General features: G+C 37.9%; 1 protein-coding gene across 1 annotated transcript; it reads left to right on the top strand.

Moving 5' to 3' along the window:
* The first annotated feature begins 13,319 nt into the window (after positions 1-13,319).
* LOC138322104 (mucin-2-like) lies at positions 13,320-17,219 on the top strand. The gene has a single exon (XM_069266161.1). It carries the CDS (start codon positions 13,320-13,322, stop codon positions 17,217-17,219), a length of 3,900 nt encoding a protein of 1,299 aa, XP_069122262.1.
* Positions 17,220-17,512: the final 293 nt, after the last annotated feature.

A 17,512-nucleotide genomic window follows, 5' to 3' on the forward strand; every position in this document is an offset into this window, starting at 1 on the left:
TTCAACAATGACGTGATGCGGTCATTTTTTCAAATATGCAAAAAGAAATTTCAAACACATGGAATAAGAAGGTTTAATAATTTAATTGTTAATAAAAACATTTCTTCATTAATCATCATACAATTAAATTTTATGGTAGATTTGACCTTTTCTGGAAAAAAGTACTTGTATGCATTTGAAATATAATCACCGACTAAATGATACATAAATAATGACTATTTAGTTATTCGTTTAATCCACAATCTTAATTGTTATCTTCAAACACAGCAAAACATACATCCTCTTCATCCTTCTATCTCTGTCTTTGTCCTTTCGGTGACTAGGACAACGTAACCTATTCCGATGGTTCAGTGCTAGAGACGTTACACCAGTGGTCCGTCTATCTCATCTATAGTTGTCGTAGAGACATCATAAGACTGATGTGACTTGTTAAAATAACGGTGATTCAGACATTACTTTTTAAAGTATAAAGAAGGGAATTGTTAGTTATTTGTTGACGCTATTTCTCGTTAGTTGTTTTTTTTTTACATTGGGCTATATTTAAACCTTATGACAATTAACTTGTCAAGTTCCCGTTGATCTGACATTCTAAGATGAATTCATCTTTAATTGAGCCGTAAATTGATATTTAAATACAATCTTACCTTTTTTTGCATAATTTTATCGCGTGCCCTATGCCTAGTATCTAAATATATGTTTCTTCACTCTTGCTTTGTCAAGGTTAATTATGACTGTATGAACAAAAAAGGTAAAAACTTTTGATTTGACAGCGAAACTTTGCATATGACAACCATAAAAATGACTCACTCATAGGCAGAGTTAGTCAGTATAAATAAATCTGTCATTTAGTCAGCTGATAAAGAAGAGTTTTTAAATATCTTTTGACAAGGACTGCACAATACACACACATACACTAACTTACAGGAATGTTGTGCTATTAGCTGCACACCTTATGCTACTATAGATATTCAAAAAATTAGTTTTTCTGTGCATCTGGTAATTCAACTCAGCGATTATGATAAGGAGAATAGCTATACAGTGTGCATCCCTGAGCCTAAGGTTGGACCTTTCTACCAAATATTACACATATCGTGGAGGGGTCACAGAAATGATACTTTCTCTATACTTCAACTGTAAAAATATATACAGTTCAATATAATCAGAATCAGACATAGATTTGGTAGATCCCTTATATAATATAGTTTATCCTACATTGAAATGTGCATTATCCCAACATCACATAATTCGTCTTTCAGTGAGTGACTTCAAAATTGCACCCAATTTTTCACTTAATTTTATTTTATAGAAGAAAACTTAAATTTATGACTACTTAAGGAGGCAAATGGGAAATCATTTATTCACTGGAAACTATGTAAATGATATATATTATTCGTATTATGACTTTAATGAATTCTGGATGGAACTTTTCTTACGAACTATTTAGAGAATAACCTTTAGAATGTCCTCCAGTAAGGAGAAGCCTTATCATGCAGTAATGGTGATTACCGACAGAACAATTACTCTATGTATTAGTTATCCAACCTAATACTAAAAGATAAATTCTACACGGAAGTGCGTTTGTAGAGTTCTAGATTTGCATGACAACAAATTTCCATTTATTGACGGTGTGTCTGTTAGTTTTGTAGTTGGTAGCATGGTAAATGCGACTTTTTACATTTTATAGGTTAAACTGACTAAAATGTATTTCACATGTATTCATGTTATTTCATTTCTTCCTCCATTGCTTTAAGTACTGGAATGGAATTCCGTATATCACTGTTAAAACCCTTTCTATTACTCGTGTCTCATTGTATGAAACAATTTTGAAATGGTTTGACCAACTTTAAAACCGCTATAATTAAGAACATTTTATTGTTAAGTTGTTATTGAAACAATGGGTTGTATTTTGTATTTTATTAATTTTCAGCATTAATTGTTTCTACTTTAAAGTCAGACTGAAGTACGTAAAGGTGTAGTTGTGTATATTATGGGTGTTGTAAGGATAGGTGTGATTGACAGACGGTGTACAGACCTTACTCTCCCCAAAAACCGTCACAATGCCTGGCGTGGATAAGGTCAGGGTTCCTCGGTTACTATCACCCACTGGGTGGGTCAAACTCAATTAATCCACTCACAATTCAAATATATCCAGCTAGCTTTATTTTGTTACTGTTTATTGTAGATATGAGAAAGCCTGATCATTCCCTTACACCTTCATGTGAGGAATCAGCCGAGCTGGACACACCTGCCCACGCGTTACCTCGATCTCTGGACACACCTTTATGATGTGTTTCTCTTGGTCTGATTTAACTCTTTTCCGATTCACTCTAAAAAAGAAGATAATATTTTATAGCGTTTTGATTATTGTTTTATTGGTTATTTTACTAATCTTTTTACTTTGTTCACATATCAATGACCTATTTCAATGGAATACGCTGCTGTCTGCCCATTGCATAAAGCACCGAAATTTACCATGCACTTCATATTCAAACTGTAATTATAAACTGTAGGGGTCAATGTAATGATGGATATTTAACAGATTAATGATTTTTCAGTTTATAAGTTATGTAATCGTTTATCAGTCAGTGAAATGAAAAGGCGGGATCATTTAGATGCAATATAGCGGCGTCCAATGCCTCTTTGAATGTTTTGAACAAGACGATCGTTTTAGAAAACTAACCTGTTTATTATAAACTATTCCATGGTTTAAATACTATTAACATTCAAGTTGTCCCCTACTTTTATCCAAACGGACTATTGCGCAGATTTTGTTGTTACAGCAGTAATCTGGAAGAATTTGACAATATGCTTATTAATCGAGTATTTCTATATTTTCGAACTTCCTCATCGTGTTATCAACTTTGTCAACGTTATTTCCTCTTGTCATTTTGTTACACATTCATTATAAAGATGTGATCGTATGTATTAATTCATATCGCCTCTACACCTTGTATACGTTAATGCAGGGATAATATCAGAATTCTAGGTCTGTTTGTATTTGCTTTGTTGCTTTCTTTGTGCGCTTCCTAGTCCGTTTATGTGACTTCTGTAGATATGAGTTCCAATACAGCCTTCTTATTTTAAACATAACCTTACAAGCGCTTTATAAACAAGACATACATTTATCAAACTAGGTATTCATTGGCTTCAAGTCATTATTTTGTGAAGAAACTGGATCATCATCTCGCATTATCTCGTGCTATCATTCCATAGTCTCTGCGCATGGCATCCGGAGCAGTGGTTCTCAGCAACGAATTCAAAGGCAAAGAATCAATATGTTTCTGTGTTTAACCAGAGGCACAAATGACCATCTTATCCTAGAATGGATAATTTATCTCAATTTCAACGGAGTTAGTTTTCTTAAGTAGCTTTTCAAAACAGTACAAAACTATCACAGCAAAATGTTCCGCACCTTACGGATTTACATGTAGTGTTAACCATGACTTATAAGTCAATTTTGATAAGGGAAATAAGTAAATCTTGTCTACACCTACAGCATGGAATAAAATGGACAGCTGCTTGTACTGAAAGAAACTATCGCTATATTGTTATATTCTTTAAATGACTTATAACTGTCCATTAATCTCATTTTCCCACACTACTCTATGCTAGTGTAAATGATTGTGGACAGGTGATCCTGTGATGAGGAGCATGCTGTATACTCCTCTTTGGGTATGCTAATGATACCTAGATGTAATGTCGCCCTGACGACGTTTATGGTGGTCTATACGGTAGCTTTATTACATTGACTTCCTTTGTGCTATAGTTATCTTCAAACGCATAATTCTACATAAAACCCAGCCTGTCTTCCGGTCAACGAATTTAATCAAAGTCCGGCGCAGTCCACACCCATGGCCACTTTGTCTTGCGGTGTAGTGACATCTATTGAGAACTCTGATTAGGTAGACAGTCTAACAGAATCCATTTTTGTGTCAGTCGCCCTCTGTTTCGTGAAATAAGTTACAAATGACATCTTTATCAAAGTCTTAATTTACATATGGAATTTTATATATTTGGTCACGGTAAGGTTATGTAGACATGGCCTATATTACTACCACCGGCTTCCCTTATTAACAAATCTGAATAGATGTCCTACACATAATACGTTGTGTAAGCTTACGGCCAGTGCACGCAAAGTCAATAATACTGATCACGTTAGACTGGGCTTTATATGTAACCAGTCTATATGCCCCGAAAGGTTAATGTGAACGCACAGAATCTCAAGGCGTTTTAAGTTACCTACTGTGTAACGTGTGTAAAATACACGTCTCACTCTGCATCATTCTTATACTTATAGTTTATGACTTATTTATGTAATGATCAAAGTGCCGGTTATTCTTCGTTTCAACAGCCAGGTTTTACTGCAAAAAAGCAAAAAAAAACCCATCCAATATTTTGCTAATAATGTTTGTTGCTAGTAATAAGCCGTCATGCAAATCAAATGGCTCTCAAAGCTGTCATTGATTGCTTTACTCCATTCTCGTTAATCCCTGTCAATACAGAGGTTCAGTTAAAAAGGTCATCCTCTTCAGTGATCTGGTTTCAGTCAGACTGGCATTGTGTCCATTCATTTTGATGAACAATGGGTATCGTTGACGAGACAAATCTGGGTTTGGAATTTCATAAATTATAATGTGGATGTATGTGAACATTAAAAATGATTCATATATAACTGTTCACGTAATCCCTCATACACCTGTTTTGGGGGCATTTTGGTCTCGGGAGGATTTGCAAATAAAAAATTAAAAAAAAAACTGACTTTAGTTCACTTACTAGCTCAGAAATAATCCAACATCAAGCAAACATTTGACCACGAAATACCCATTCACACAAGAAATGCGTTACCCTATATTTATAGGTACGGATTCCATCGGGAGTTTCTTTTACTGGTACCTGCTTTATATCAGCTTGAATACTGCCAGTAAGAGCGTATTAAATTGTCACATTATGGTATTTATCATGCATATTCACGGATCATACTGCATAAAGAAATAATGATACATGTTAATCCCCATAGTTGTGTAGTGGTAAGAGAGCATGAATGAATGAAACTTTTATATTGATGACACCGTGATATTACCTGGGGAGTCGTTCCCTGTCCTACACAATCGATAATTATACACAGGTAACAACATCCTCTGATTCTGATATATTTCGGATGTTCGGATTAACAAGGCAGTAATATCGATTCGGAGAAGGTGTTCTAAGTCGCCGCTGGTATTCGGGATAACGACATCACGATATGTAGTCTAACATGCACGAATACATTTGGACATTTAGTCGCTGACATAGTCAAAATGAAGAAATAATTTAGTATTTGTTCCAATATACAGAGTAGATATACCGATTTGTAACTTAAGTATTCAAACTAGATGGTGAATAATGCAGATCTCGTTGTTAAGTTTTTTTTCCTTCGGCTCTAAAAGTACTAATTAATTTCTGCGTGAAATATTGATGACGTTTACCTTATTCATTGTTAACATTCTTAATTGTTAAACTTTATCATCAAATCATGTGAACTGAAAATTTAAATAAATTTTAAAGTTATGAAGTGATGTAAAGGGTCATTATATAACTTTATCATCTGTGATAAGCTCGTAAATCAAATCTAGTCTCTTTTCCTATATAATCTAGTAGTCCACACGAACTGTACAAAACACTTTCGCTCACCTTTCCGGAATTTCAAACAACTTGTTTAACATTTTTTGTTTAAATTTTGAAATAATTAAAAAAATAAATAAATAAATAAATAAAACTCACAACCACTTCTAAAAGAGGGAGTCAGTATTTATTTTTGTTACATAATTATGCATTTTATCTAACTAAACATATTTTCACAAGTGTGTATGCTTAATTTAACTAGATACTTCCATATTGTATTTAACGTAACTAGATATATATGTAATTTTAGCGTACTGGTTATTTCTGTGATGTATTTAACGTAACTAGATATTTCCGTGGTGTATTTAACGTAACTCGATATTTCTGTGATGTATTTAACGTAAGTAAATATTTCTGCGGTGCATTTAACGTAACTAGATATTTCTGTAACGTATTCAACGTAACTAGATATTTCCGTGGTGTATTTAACGTAACTAGATATTTATGTAACGTATTCAACTTAACTAGATATTTCTGTAATGTATTTAACGTAACTCGATATTTCTGTAATGTATTTAACGTAACTGGTTATTTCTGTGATGTATTTAACGTAAGTAAATATTTCTATGGTGTATTTAACGTAACTAGATATTTCTGTAATGTATTTAACGTAACTAGATATTTCTGTGATGTATTTAACGTAACTAGATATTTCTGTGATGTATTTAACGTAACTAGATATTTCTGTAATGTATTTAACGTAACTAGATATTTCTGTGATGTATTTAACGTAACTAGATATTTCTATGGTGTATTTAACGTAACTAGATATTTCTGTAATGTATTTAACGTAACTAGATATTTTTTGATGTATTTAACGCAACTAGATATTTCTGTAACGTATTCAACTTAACTAGATATTTCTGTGATGTATTTAACGTAACTGGTTATTTCTGTGATGTATTTAACGTAACTAGATATTTCTGTGATGTATTTAGCATAACTAGATATTTCTGTAATGTATTTAACGTAAGTAAATATTTCACATTACCAGTGTATATTTTAGAAACTTTCACCATACTATGATACGTATTATCAATACATGTTACATTTTCCCCTATATATTTTTTATGTTACTAGATATTTACAAATGTATTTTACGTTATTTTACATTTTCACCACTTAACTAGATATTTTTACAGATGTATTTTACGTAATTAGACATGTTTACCCATGTATTTTACTAGATATATTTACCAATGTAATTAGCAATGTTGACCACTGTTTCAGATCTAGCGCGGGAAGGTTAGAGTGTGATGCTAGAGAATGCTCGGCACACTTTAGATCGACATGGAATGGCAGTGAAACTGATCTTTCTTCTTCTCATCGTATCTTGTAAGTACATTACTATAGTTTAGAGTTCGGAATCTTCCGAAATTCTTGAGTTGCGACATCTCTACACAATATACAAGTCTGTTGGTCATTCCGTCTCAATCAATTTATTTTTGCTTCTAATATAATCACATTCTCAATTCTTTAGTGGTTACTCTCACTGTCGTTATATCCGTCCCTTGAATATGTCATAGCAATACTGAAGGAAGTTCAGGTGAAAAACAACTGACCAATCACATGCCTACAGAGACTTATTTTGAACATTTACAATGTCAAAGTCATACATCACCTACAGTGTGCCGCTATTCAATTTTGTTGTTGTATATCAGAGAACCAAACTACCTGTCTTATCTATTGTGCTCACATATCCTTCAGTTTTGTTAAGACATATTCCAGGGGAGTATATAACGAGTGATAGTAACTTGCTTATTCTAGATAATGACCTGATTTACATGATTATTCTTAATAATGACAAAAAAAAACATCATGGTCAAAATTGCATTAATTCTAAATGTTAACTAAATGTTTTCGGCAGAACTAAGGTAATCTTGGTAATTTATAAATAAACTTATAAACGGACAGTGATAATGAAAACCTGTACAAACCGCTGCATCAGATTAAGTGGCTCAGTTGGCTTGTTCAGTCTTATTTTGAACATTTACAATGTCAAAGTCATACATCACCTACAGTGTGCCGCTATTCAATTTTGTTGTTGTATATCAGAGAACCAAACTACCTGTCTTATCTATTGTGCTCACATATCCTTCAGTTTTGTTAAGACATATTCCAGGGGAGTATATAACGAGTGATAGTAACTTGCTTATTCTAGATAATGACCTGATTTACATGATTATTCTTAATAATGACAAAAAAAAACATCATGGTCAAAATTGCATTAATTCTAAATGTTAACTAAATGTTTTCGGCAGAACTAAGGTAATCTTGGTAATTTATAAATAAACTTATAAACGGACAGTGATAATGAAAACCTGTACAAACCGCTGCATCAGATTAAGTGGCTCAGTTGGCTTGTTCAGTCTCTCTGCAGTCTAACAATGTGTAACAACATTCTTCGAACAAAATATCCAGGGTACGAACTTAAAGCCTGTCCGTCTGCCCATGACCGACAGATTCTTAGTTGGGAAGACAATTATTGCCATGTTGCTGATCCTTTGACCTGCAACTTTTGGTCCAGATAGAGAATATACAAAACAAAAATAGCACAAAAATCCGGATATGCGGATATATTTTACTAATAAGTAAAACTATTGCTTAGCTAGTACATTTTGTAATTATATAAACTACAAGGATGAAGGACAAATTGTAACTTTTTAAGGACCAGTAACTTTCAGTCAGAACCAGTAACTTTTAGGGTCAGCCGGTCCTTAGGACCAGCAGGAGAAATCCTTAAAATATCTTGGAAATTATACTTGTGTAGATTCATTCAGATACCAGTGTACACCAAGTCGTTTTTGATGTAAACACAACAGGCACAAATGTCCAGCAAGGTAACACTAAAATATATATTGTGGATGAGAATTAAAAATGTGTAGCTAAAAAGTACTACATATTGTAAAATTTTGAGTGACACATTCAAGCATAATATTAACAAAAATGTCAGCTCATTATTAAAATTAAAAAAAAAAAAAAAAATGGGATGTCAACGTGGCCCTGTCACTCACCCAGTGTTATGTATTTGTTAGTTCTATTAACAGCCAAAGCCATTTGAGGACGGCCATCCACGTGACTGTTTGTTTGGGTATGATCGTGTTGCTTCTCCTTGTATAGTGGAACGCTTGCAATCAGCTTTTTCACTTAAACATTCCGCCGAAGACACCGAACAAGCACACCCCGACTAGTCAAGTTATACTGACAACGGACAACACACCCCGACTAGTCAAGTTATACTGACAACGGACAACACACCCCGACTAGTCAAATTATACTGACAACGGACAACACACCCCGACTAGTCAAATTATACTGACAACGGACAACACACCCCGACTAGTCAAATTATACTGACAACGGACAACACAAACCGACTAGTCAAATTATACTGACAACGGACAACACACCCCGACTAGTCAAATTATACTGACAACGGACAACACACCCCGACTAGTCAAATTATACTGACAACGGACAACACACCCCGACTAGTCAAATTATACTGACAACGGACAACACACCCCGACTAGTCAAATTATACTGACAACGGACAACACACCCCGACTAGTCAAATTATACTGACAACGGACAACACACCCCGACTAGCCAAATTATACTGACAACGGACAACACACCCCGACTAGTCAAATTATACTGACAACGGACAACACACCCCGACTAGTCAAATTATACTGACAACGGACAACACACCCCGACTAGTCAAAATATACTGACAACGGACAACACAAACCGACTAGTCAAATTATACTGACAACGGACAACACAAACCGACTAGTCAAATTATACTGACAACGGACAACACACCCCGACTAGTCAAATTATACTGACAACGGACAACACACCCCGACTAGTCAAATTATACTGACAACGGACAACACACCCCGACTAGTCAAAATATACTGACAACGGACAACACAAACCGACTAGTCAAATTATACTGACAACGGACAACACAAACCGACTAGTCAAATTATACTGACAACGGACATACTGACAACGGACAACACACCCCGACTAGTCAAATTATACTGACAACGGACAACACCCCCGGCTAGTCAAATTATACTGACAACGGACAACACTCCCCGACTAGTCAAATTATACTGACAACGGACAACACCCCCGGCTAGTCAAATTATACTGACAACGGACAACACTCCCCGACTAGTCAAATTATACTGACAACGGACAAACTACTCCAACAACGTCATAGGTATAGCACTACGAGACACTTTTGAACATTACGTCGTGTCTAACCTCTAATAATCGAGGCAGGACTCACATGGCGCAGAAATGGGCTCGATATAAATTCAAAACGTTGTTTTTACACTTACCTTTCACATCCTGAAAGAATTAACCTAGATTATACAACGCTGGACATGATTGCTATGGGTCACCTATAAAATGTGTGATTTTTCCGTGAATTTATATTTTGTCATACCAATTTTCATAGCAGGATGTGTCCATAGTAAACTACTGATTCACACTATGCATGTTTTCATATTTACACTTGCTAGGCTTGTTCACTATACGCAAATACTAGCCGATTTTGTTTACCATAACTGCATGGTAACATTGAACTTTGAACTTGCGTATGAAAATGTTCTATTCAACTTAAAGGGACTACTTTTTTATAAAGAAACACATGGCTTTGTTTACATTTTGACGCAACATTACGTGTATATTGTTGTTTTTCATAGAATTTCGGAAAAATGTAAACAATACATATATGTTTTATATTCATATATGATACCAACATTTTTTAAATTAACAATTGTATAAAGAAACGGGAAAAATATCCCGACCGGGGCGACGTGCAGTGCTGTCAAATGTAAACATTACCCCTGTGTCTGTGTTCATCCTACGATCGCGTCTTAGGGGTGGACGGGCGTGAGACCCTCTGACAGAGGTCAGTTATAAACTTACCCTCTTGTCTTTGTTCTTTGAGAATTTAATCATGTGTATTATAAAACATGCACTGCTAGTAATCCACGTGTTGACAGTTACGCATCCCCACAAATACATTGTACCAATCGAACACGAGTGAAATTGTTCCGTATGTAGATGGCGATGGATCTAAGCCTAGATTATATAATCACATGGCTCCCAAGGACATAATATCGTCAAGTCCGACGACAATCTCAAACACGTTGAGCTAGGCTACTTGAACACCAGTGTTTTGACAACTTCGGCAAACTCCGAATGTAATCGCCTCGCTGCACAAAAACGGTCAGCGAGTTCACACATGTGGCCGAGTACGAATTCTTTATGTTAATACGCTTTATATCAACTTTTAGCAAAATTGAATATATATTTAAAGTTCTGATCTGATAAAAAAAATTCTCTGAAATTTACTTTGTTTGTCATGTTTATTTTACAATAAAATATTTAACTTTTTTGTCGTCGCGGATAAATTCTACCTTACGCGAAGAGTCATCATTCGCCGTTCAATTGAGTAAGCTTCCCCCACTTTTGACCGACTTTTATTGAATAATTACGCTTCATTTAAGCTGACTGCTAAACAGGTGCAGAAACTACCACTTTATTCAGAACCTTCACCCTTTCTAAACGGGAAAAAAGTTAAGCGTTGACAATGGAGACATAAGGAAGAAGAAAGTTGTTAGGATGAAGAGAATCTTTCGTCTCCTGAAATTCACTTCCAAGATTCTGGAAGCAATTCGAAAGATCAGAAACAGCATGTTGTCACATCCTTTATCAAACGGAGTGATGATAAGAATCTGTATTTTAATCCGATTTCTGTTGAGTGTAAGCTGACCTTTTTAAAATCAACTAAATCTTAGTCTTGGTTATGTTAGGTGAAGCAAAACATTCAGGCGACAACTACCGATTAACTTTTATCAAAGATACATGGATAATGCCAACCGTAATGCTAAAATATCTATTTTAATTATATACTCTTCTGTTCTCTTCCAGATAATGCTTAACTTATTGAAAATATACTATACTGTTCTGTTCCCAGATAATGCGAAACTAACTGTTGCACAAAATGGTACTATTACCGTTACAAGTAGTGGAGCGCCGGCAACCGGCTTCACCACAGGACAAACCCCAGCCTACCTGACAAATGTTCATAGTACTCCACCTTCTTCATCATCATCTACATTGACGTCATCATCATCCTCAACTACCTCAACGTTAACAGGTAAGGCGACTGTGAGGCCTAGGGTAATGCACGAAGGGGCATAACTCGTATGAGCTGCGCGGTGTCTTTGCGTTTATAGATCAGATGTTTTCTGTTAACTGAGAAACTACCTGGCTCATAGTGCATTTTATCGAGATAATCCTTATACTAATAATGTAGTAATTTTACTGATTGGTGTAAGATACAGGACAGGCACTTAGAAATTTACATGCTCATGTATAAAATAAACTGGCGAGAATTTAATGAAAATGATATTCCGCAGAAACCGGATAAATTACTCTGTTTATTATCATACCAGAAGTAAATTTTGTTCTAATAAACATTAATCTGTGCTTTGTCCGCCGTCTGTCTGTAAACGATTCTTGTTGCCCCCTGGTAACTTAGGGATTGATTGGACATGGCTGACAGGTTTCTATATGTGATAGTGGCATTTGTTGTTTTTGTGGCCACCATATCTAAGAACGTAATGAATGCATTTTTGTGTCGCAACGTAAGGGAGACACGTAGGGCGAGGTCACGTGAAACAACTCTTGGCCTATTTATAGAGCCTAGTTCGAGAGTCGTGAACAAAACATGTTGGCCTACTCCAAGAGAAACTCTCGTAACCCTGGGTCTGAGCTGGGTTAGACACGGGTAGAGTTCATTGTTCAAATTACGAAACTCGAGTTAAAACTATCGCCGTTTTGTTGAAACACGCAACGCTCGTGTAAACTCTAGAGTTTCACGTGAACTCGCCCTTAGGTATCACTATGTTGGCGTCGGTATCGGTGTTGTCATCGGCGTCCGGGTAATGGTTTCCGGTGCGATGACTTTAGTATTTATTGTCTGATTTCAACCAAATTCAGTATATTGCTTTATATAAATGAGATCTCGAATGAGTTCGACAATGATCAAAATGCGTCAATATTTGCAAGAGTTACGGGACTTTAAAATCCCCAAAACAGATAAATCCGTGGTTTCCGCTCGATAACTTTTTGTTCAAATGAATGACCTTGGCATTCATGCAGGGTCACCGGGGTCAAAAAAAGCTAAAATCTTCAAACGACTTCTTGTGAATAACTAAGAGGCCTAGTGAAACGAAGGGAAATAACTCGAATATATAAGAATTTCAGAGTGAAACGAAGGGAAGTAACTCGGATACATAAGAACGATTATGTTGTAATGATCAAACGCTTAATGTTAGTGTTTCATTCGACATTTTAAAACAAACTCAGATTGTAAACTTAAAATTATTATTCAGTTGTTTATATTTAAGCGAAAGATCCAATTTTAAGTATAGTCTATATAAAAAAAAAATCATGAATCAATCCTACAATGCGATTGCAGTAATTGTGTAATAGTTACTAGACTAGGTGCAATTAAACATACGGGAATGAAATAAGAATTGTGATGTTTAAAAAAAGATATTTCGACATTTTCTGAAATAGGCAGAGTTGCTTCTGACGCGGAATGCTATATCTTAATTTTTAAAATGCATGATATTCTGTTCGTGTTTCTTAAAGATTTAAAATCAACGTCATCAACGCCATCCTCCTCCAGAGATTCATCTTCGTCTTCCAGCCCTCTAGTGCCTATTGCGAGCTCCGTAACTAACCAAAGTCATCAAACGACATCGTCAACTGATCTAAACTCACAATCGCCAATTACATTGAAAACAATAGATCCGGTGGTGCAAAGTACACATACACCAACAGAAAATGCTTCTCCTCAGGACTCAACTCTGTCTAGCGCAAAAAGCTCTGGATCAACTACATATCAAACGAAATCAGGCGACCAAACGACTTTAACTTCTATACAATCAAAGATTACTAATAATTCATCGCAATCGAGTACGATATCAAACACAGATGTTAAAACAGAAACCTCACATTCAGCATCGATGAAACCGATTACCACCTTGTCTAATACAGTTGGTGAAACATCATCATCGACACTGTTGTCTTCTCCAACCACACAGTCAACCGGCAAAACGTCTGAAAGTACAGTTGGTGGCAGCACAACAATACCAGCTGTAACAACTAGTACAAGTGTACCTGTAAATTCACATTCAACTGGTCAAGCAACTGAGTCGTCGACCGTTTCTACTTCTTCATCTACAGGCTCATCAAATCACAACACGACACCAGTATCTACATCGACCGGAAGTTTTACTAGTGGTTTATCTGGGTCAACGGCGACAACAGGTTATTTGACAACATCGCAGTCGACCACTGTCACCGGAAGTTCCACTTCTCCTGCAGGTATTTCGACCTCGTCAAGCTCTCTTCCTCCGGCGAGTACCTCACAACTTGCACCAACTTCCGTCACCGGTTCAACCACGGCTGGGTCTACTACACCGGGAAGCAATGTCGCTAAAAGCTCTTCTGTACGTGTTTCATCAGCACAATCTACTAGTCCTGTCGTAACATCTTCGACTCCAGCTATAAACACAATGGCTGCTAGCGGTGCTACAATATCCTTCCAGCCGTCGACATCACAGACCGACACAAGTACAAAGGGAAGTACGCTGTCAACATCATCGAGCGGAAGTACAACACCTGTAACGGAAAGATCTTCTGTACAAAGTAGCACAGTTGGTGGCACAACTGTTACAATGCAGTCTACTAGTGAGTCTACAAGCAAAGCTCCCGGGACAACGAAGAGCACAGTTGCTGCTAGCACTGGCACGATTTCCAGTTCCGCACCAAGCACTGTTGTTACGACAGAAACCTCACATTCTGAAAAGATGACACCGATTACCACCTCGTCTAATACAGTTAGTGAAACATCATCATCGACACTGTTGTCTTCTCCAACCACACAATCAACCGGCAAAACGTCTGTAAGTACAGTTGGTGGCAGTACAACGATACCAGCTGTAACTACTAGTACAAATGTACCTGTAAGTTCGAATTTAACTGGTCAAGCAACTGAGTCGTCGAACGTTTCTACTTCTTCATCTACAGATTCAACAGGTCAAAACACGTCACCAGTGTCTACATCGACCGGAAGCTTTACTAGTGGTTCATCTGGGCCAACAGCGACAGCAGGGTCTTCTGTGACAACATCGCAGTCGACCACTGTCACCGGAAGTTCCACTTCTCCAGCAGGTATTTCGACCTCGACAAGTACTCTTCCTTCGGCGAGTTCCTCACCAACTGCAACAACTTCGGTCGGCAGTTCAACCACGGCAGGGTCTACTACACCCGGAAGCAATGTCGCTACAAGCTCTTCTGTACGTGTTTCATCAACACAATCTACTAGTCCTGTCGTAACATCTTCGACTCCAGCTATAAACACAATGGCTGCTAGCGGTGCTACAATATCCTTCCAGCCGTCGACATCACAGACCGACACAAGTACAAAGGGAAGTACGCTGTCAACATCATCGAGCGGAAGTACAACACCTGTAAGGGAAAGTTCTTCTGTACAAAGTAGCACAGCTGGTAGCACAACTGTTACAATGCAGTCTACTAGTGAGTCTACAAGCAAAGCTCCCGCGACAACGAAGAGCACAGTTGCTGCTAGCACTGGCACGATTTCCAGTTCCGCATCAAGCACGGTTGTTATGACAGAAACCTCACATTCTGCTAGCACTGGCACGATTACCACCTCGTCTAATACAGTTAGTGAAACATCATCATCGACACTGTTGTCTTCTCCAACCACACAATCAACCGGCAAAACGTCTGTAAGTACAGTTGGTGGCAGTACAACAATACCAGCTGTAACTACTAGTACAAATGTACCTGTAAGTTCACATTCAACTGGTCAAGCAACTGAGTCGTCGACCGTTTCTACTTCTTCATCTACAGGCTCAACAGGTCAAAACACGTCACCAGTGTCTACATCGACCGGAAGCTTTACTAGTGGTTCATCTGGGCCAACAGCGACAACAGGGTCTTCTGTGACAACATCGCAGTCGACCACTGTCACCGGAAGTTCCACTTCTCCAGCAGGTACTTCTACCTCGACAAGTACTCTTCCTTCGTCAAGTACCTCACCAACTGCAACAACTTCGGTCGGCAGTTCAACTACGGCAGGGTCTACTACACCCGGAAGCAATGTCGCTACAAGCTCTTCTGTACGTGTTTCATCAACACAATCTACTAGTCCTGTCGTAACATCTTCGACTCCAGCTATAAACACAATGGCTGCTAGCGGTGCTACAATATCCTTCCAGCCGTCGACATCACAGACCGACACAAGTACAAATGGAAGTACGCTGTCAACATCATCGAGCGGAAGTACAACACCTGTAACGGAAAGTTCTTCTGTACAAAGTAGCACAGCTGGTAGCACAACTGTTACAATGCAGTCTACTAGTGAGTCTACAAGCAAAGCTCCCGCGACAACGAAGAGCACAGTTGCTGCTAGCACTGGCACGATTTCCAGTTCCGCACCAAGCACAGTTGTTACGACAGAAACCTCACATTCTGAAACGATGACACCGATTACCACCTCGTCTAATACAGTTAGTGAAACATCATCATCGACACTGTTGTCTTCTCCAACCACACAATCAACCGGCAAAACGTCTGTAAGTACAGTTGGTGGCAGTACAACAATACCAGCTGTAACTACTAGTACAAATGTACCTGTAAGTTCACATTCAACTGGTCAAGCAACTGAGTCGTCGACCATTTCTACTTCTTCATCTACAGGCTCAACAGGTCAAAACACGTCACCAGTGTCTACATCGACCGGAAGCTTTACTAGTGGTTCATCTGGGCCAACAGCGACAACAGGGTCTTCTGTGACAACATCGCAGTCGACCACTGTCACCGGAAGTTCCACTTCTCCAGCAGGTACTTCTACCTCGACAAGTACTCTTCCTTCGGCGAGTACCTCACCAACTGCAACAACTTCGGTCGGCAGTTCAACCACGGCAGGGTCTACTACACCCGGAAGCAATGTCGCTACAAGCTCTTCTGTACGTGTTTCATCAACACAATCTACTAGTCCTGTCGTAACATCTTCGACTCCAGCTATAAACACAATGGCTGCTAGCGGTGCTACAATATCCTTCCAGACGTCGACATCACAGACCGACACAAGTACAAATGGAAGTACGCTGTCAACATCATCGAGTGAAAGTACAGCACCTGTAACGGAAAGTTCTTCTGTACAAAGTAGCACAGCTGGTAGCACAACTGTTACAATGCAGTCTACTAGTGAGTCTACAAGCAAAGCTCCCGCGACAACGAAGAGCACAGTTGCTGCTAGCACTGGCACGATTACCACCTCGTCTAATACAGTTGTTACGACAGAAAGAGCACAGTTGCTGCTAGCACTGGCACGATTACCACCTCGTCTAATACAGTTAGTGAAACATCATCATCGACACTGTTGTCTTCTCCAACCACACAATCAACCGGCAAAACGTCTGTAAGTACAGTTGGTGGCAGTACAACAACACCAGCTGTAACTACTAGTACAAATGTACCTGTAAGTTCACATTCACCTGGTCAAGCAACTGAGTCGTCGACCGTTTCTACTTCTTCATCTACAGGCTCAACAGGTCAAAACACGTCACCAGTGTCTACATCGACCGGAAGCTTTACTAGTGGTTCATCTGGGCCAACAGCGACAACAGGGTCTTCTGTGACAACATCGCAGTCGACCACTGTCACCGGAAGTTCCACTTCTCCAGCAGGTACTTCTACCTCGACAAGTACTCTTCCT

The sequence above is a fragment of the Argopecten irradians genome, chromosome 4 (genome assembly GCF_041381155.1).
Source record: "Argopecten irradians isolate NY chromosome 4, Ai_NY, whole genome shotgun sequence".
NCBI lineage: Eukaryota > Metazoa > Mollusca > Bivalvia > Pectinida > Pectinidae > Argopecten > Argopecten irradians.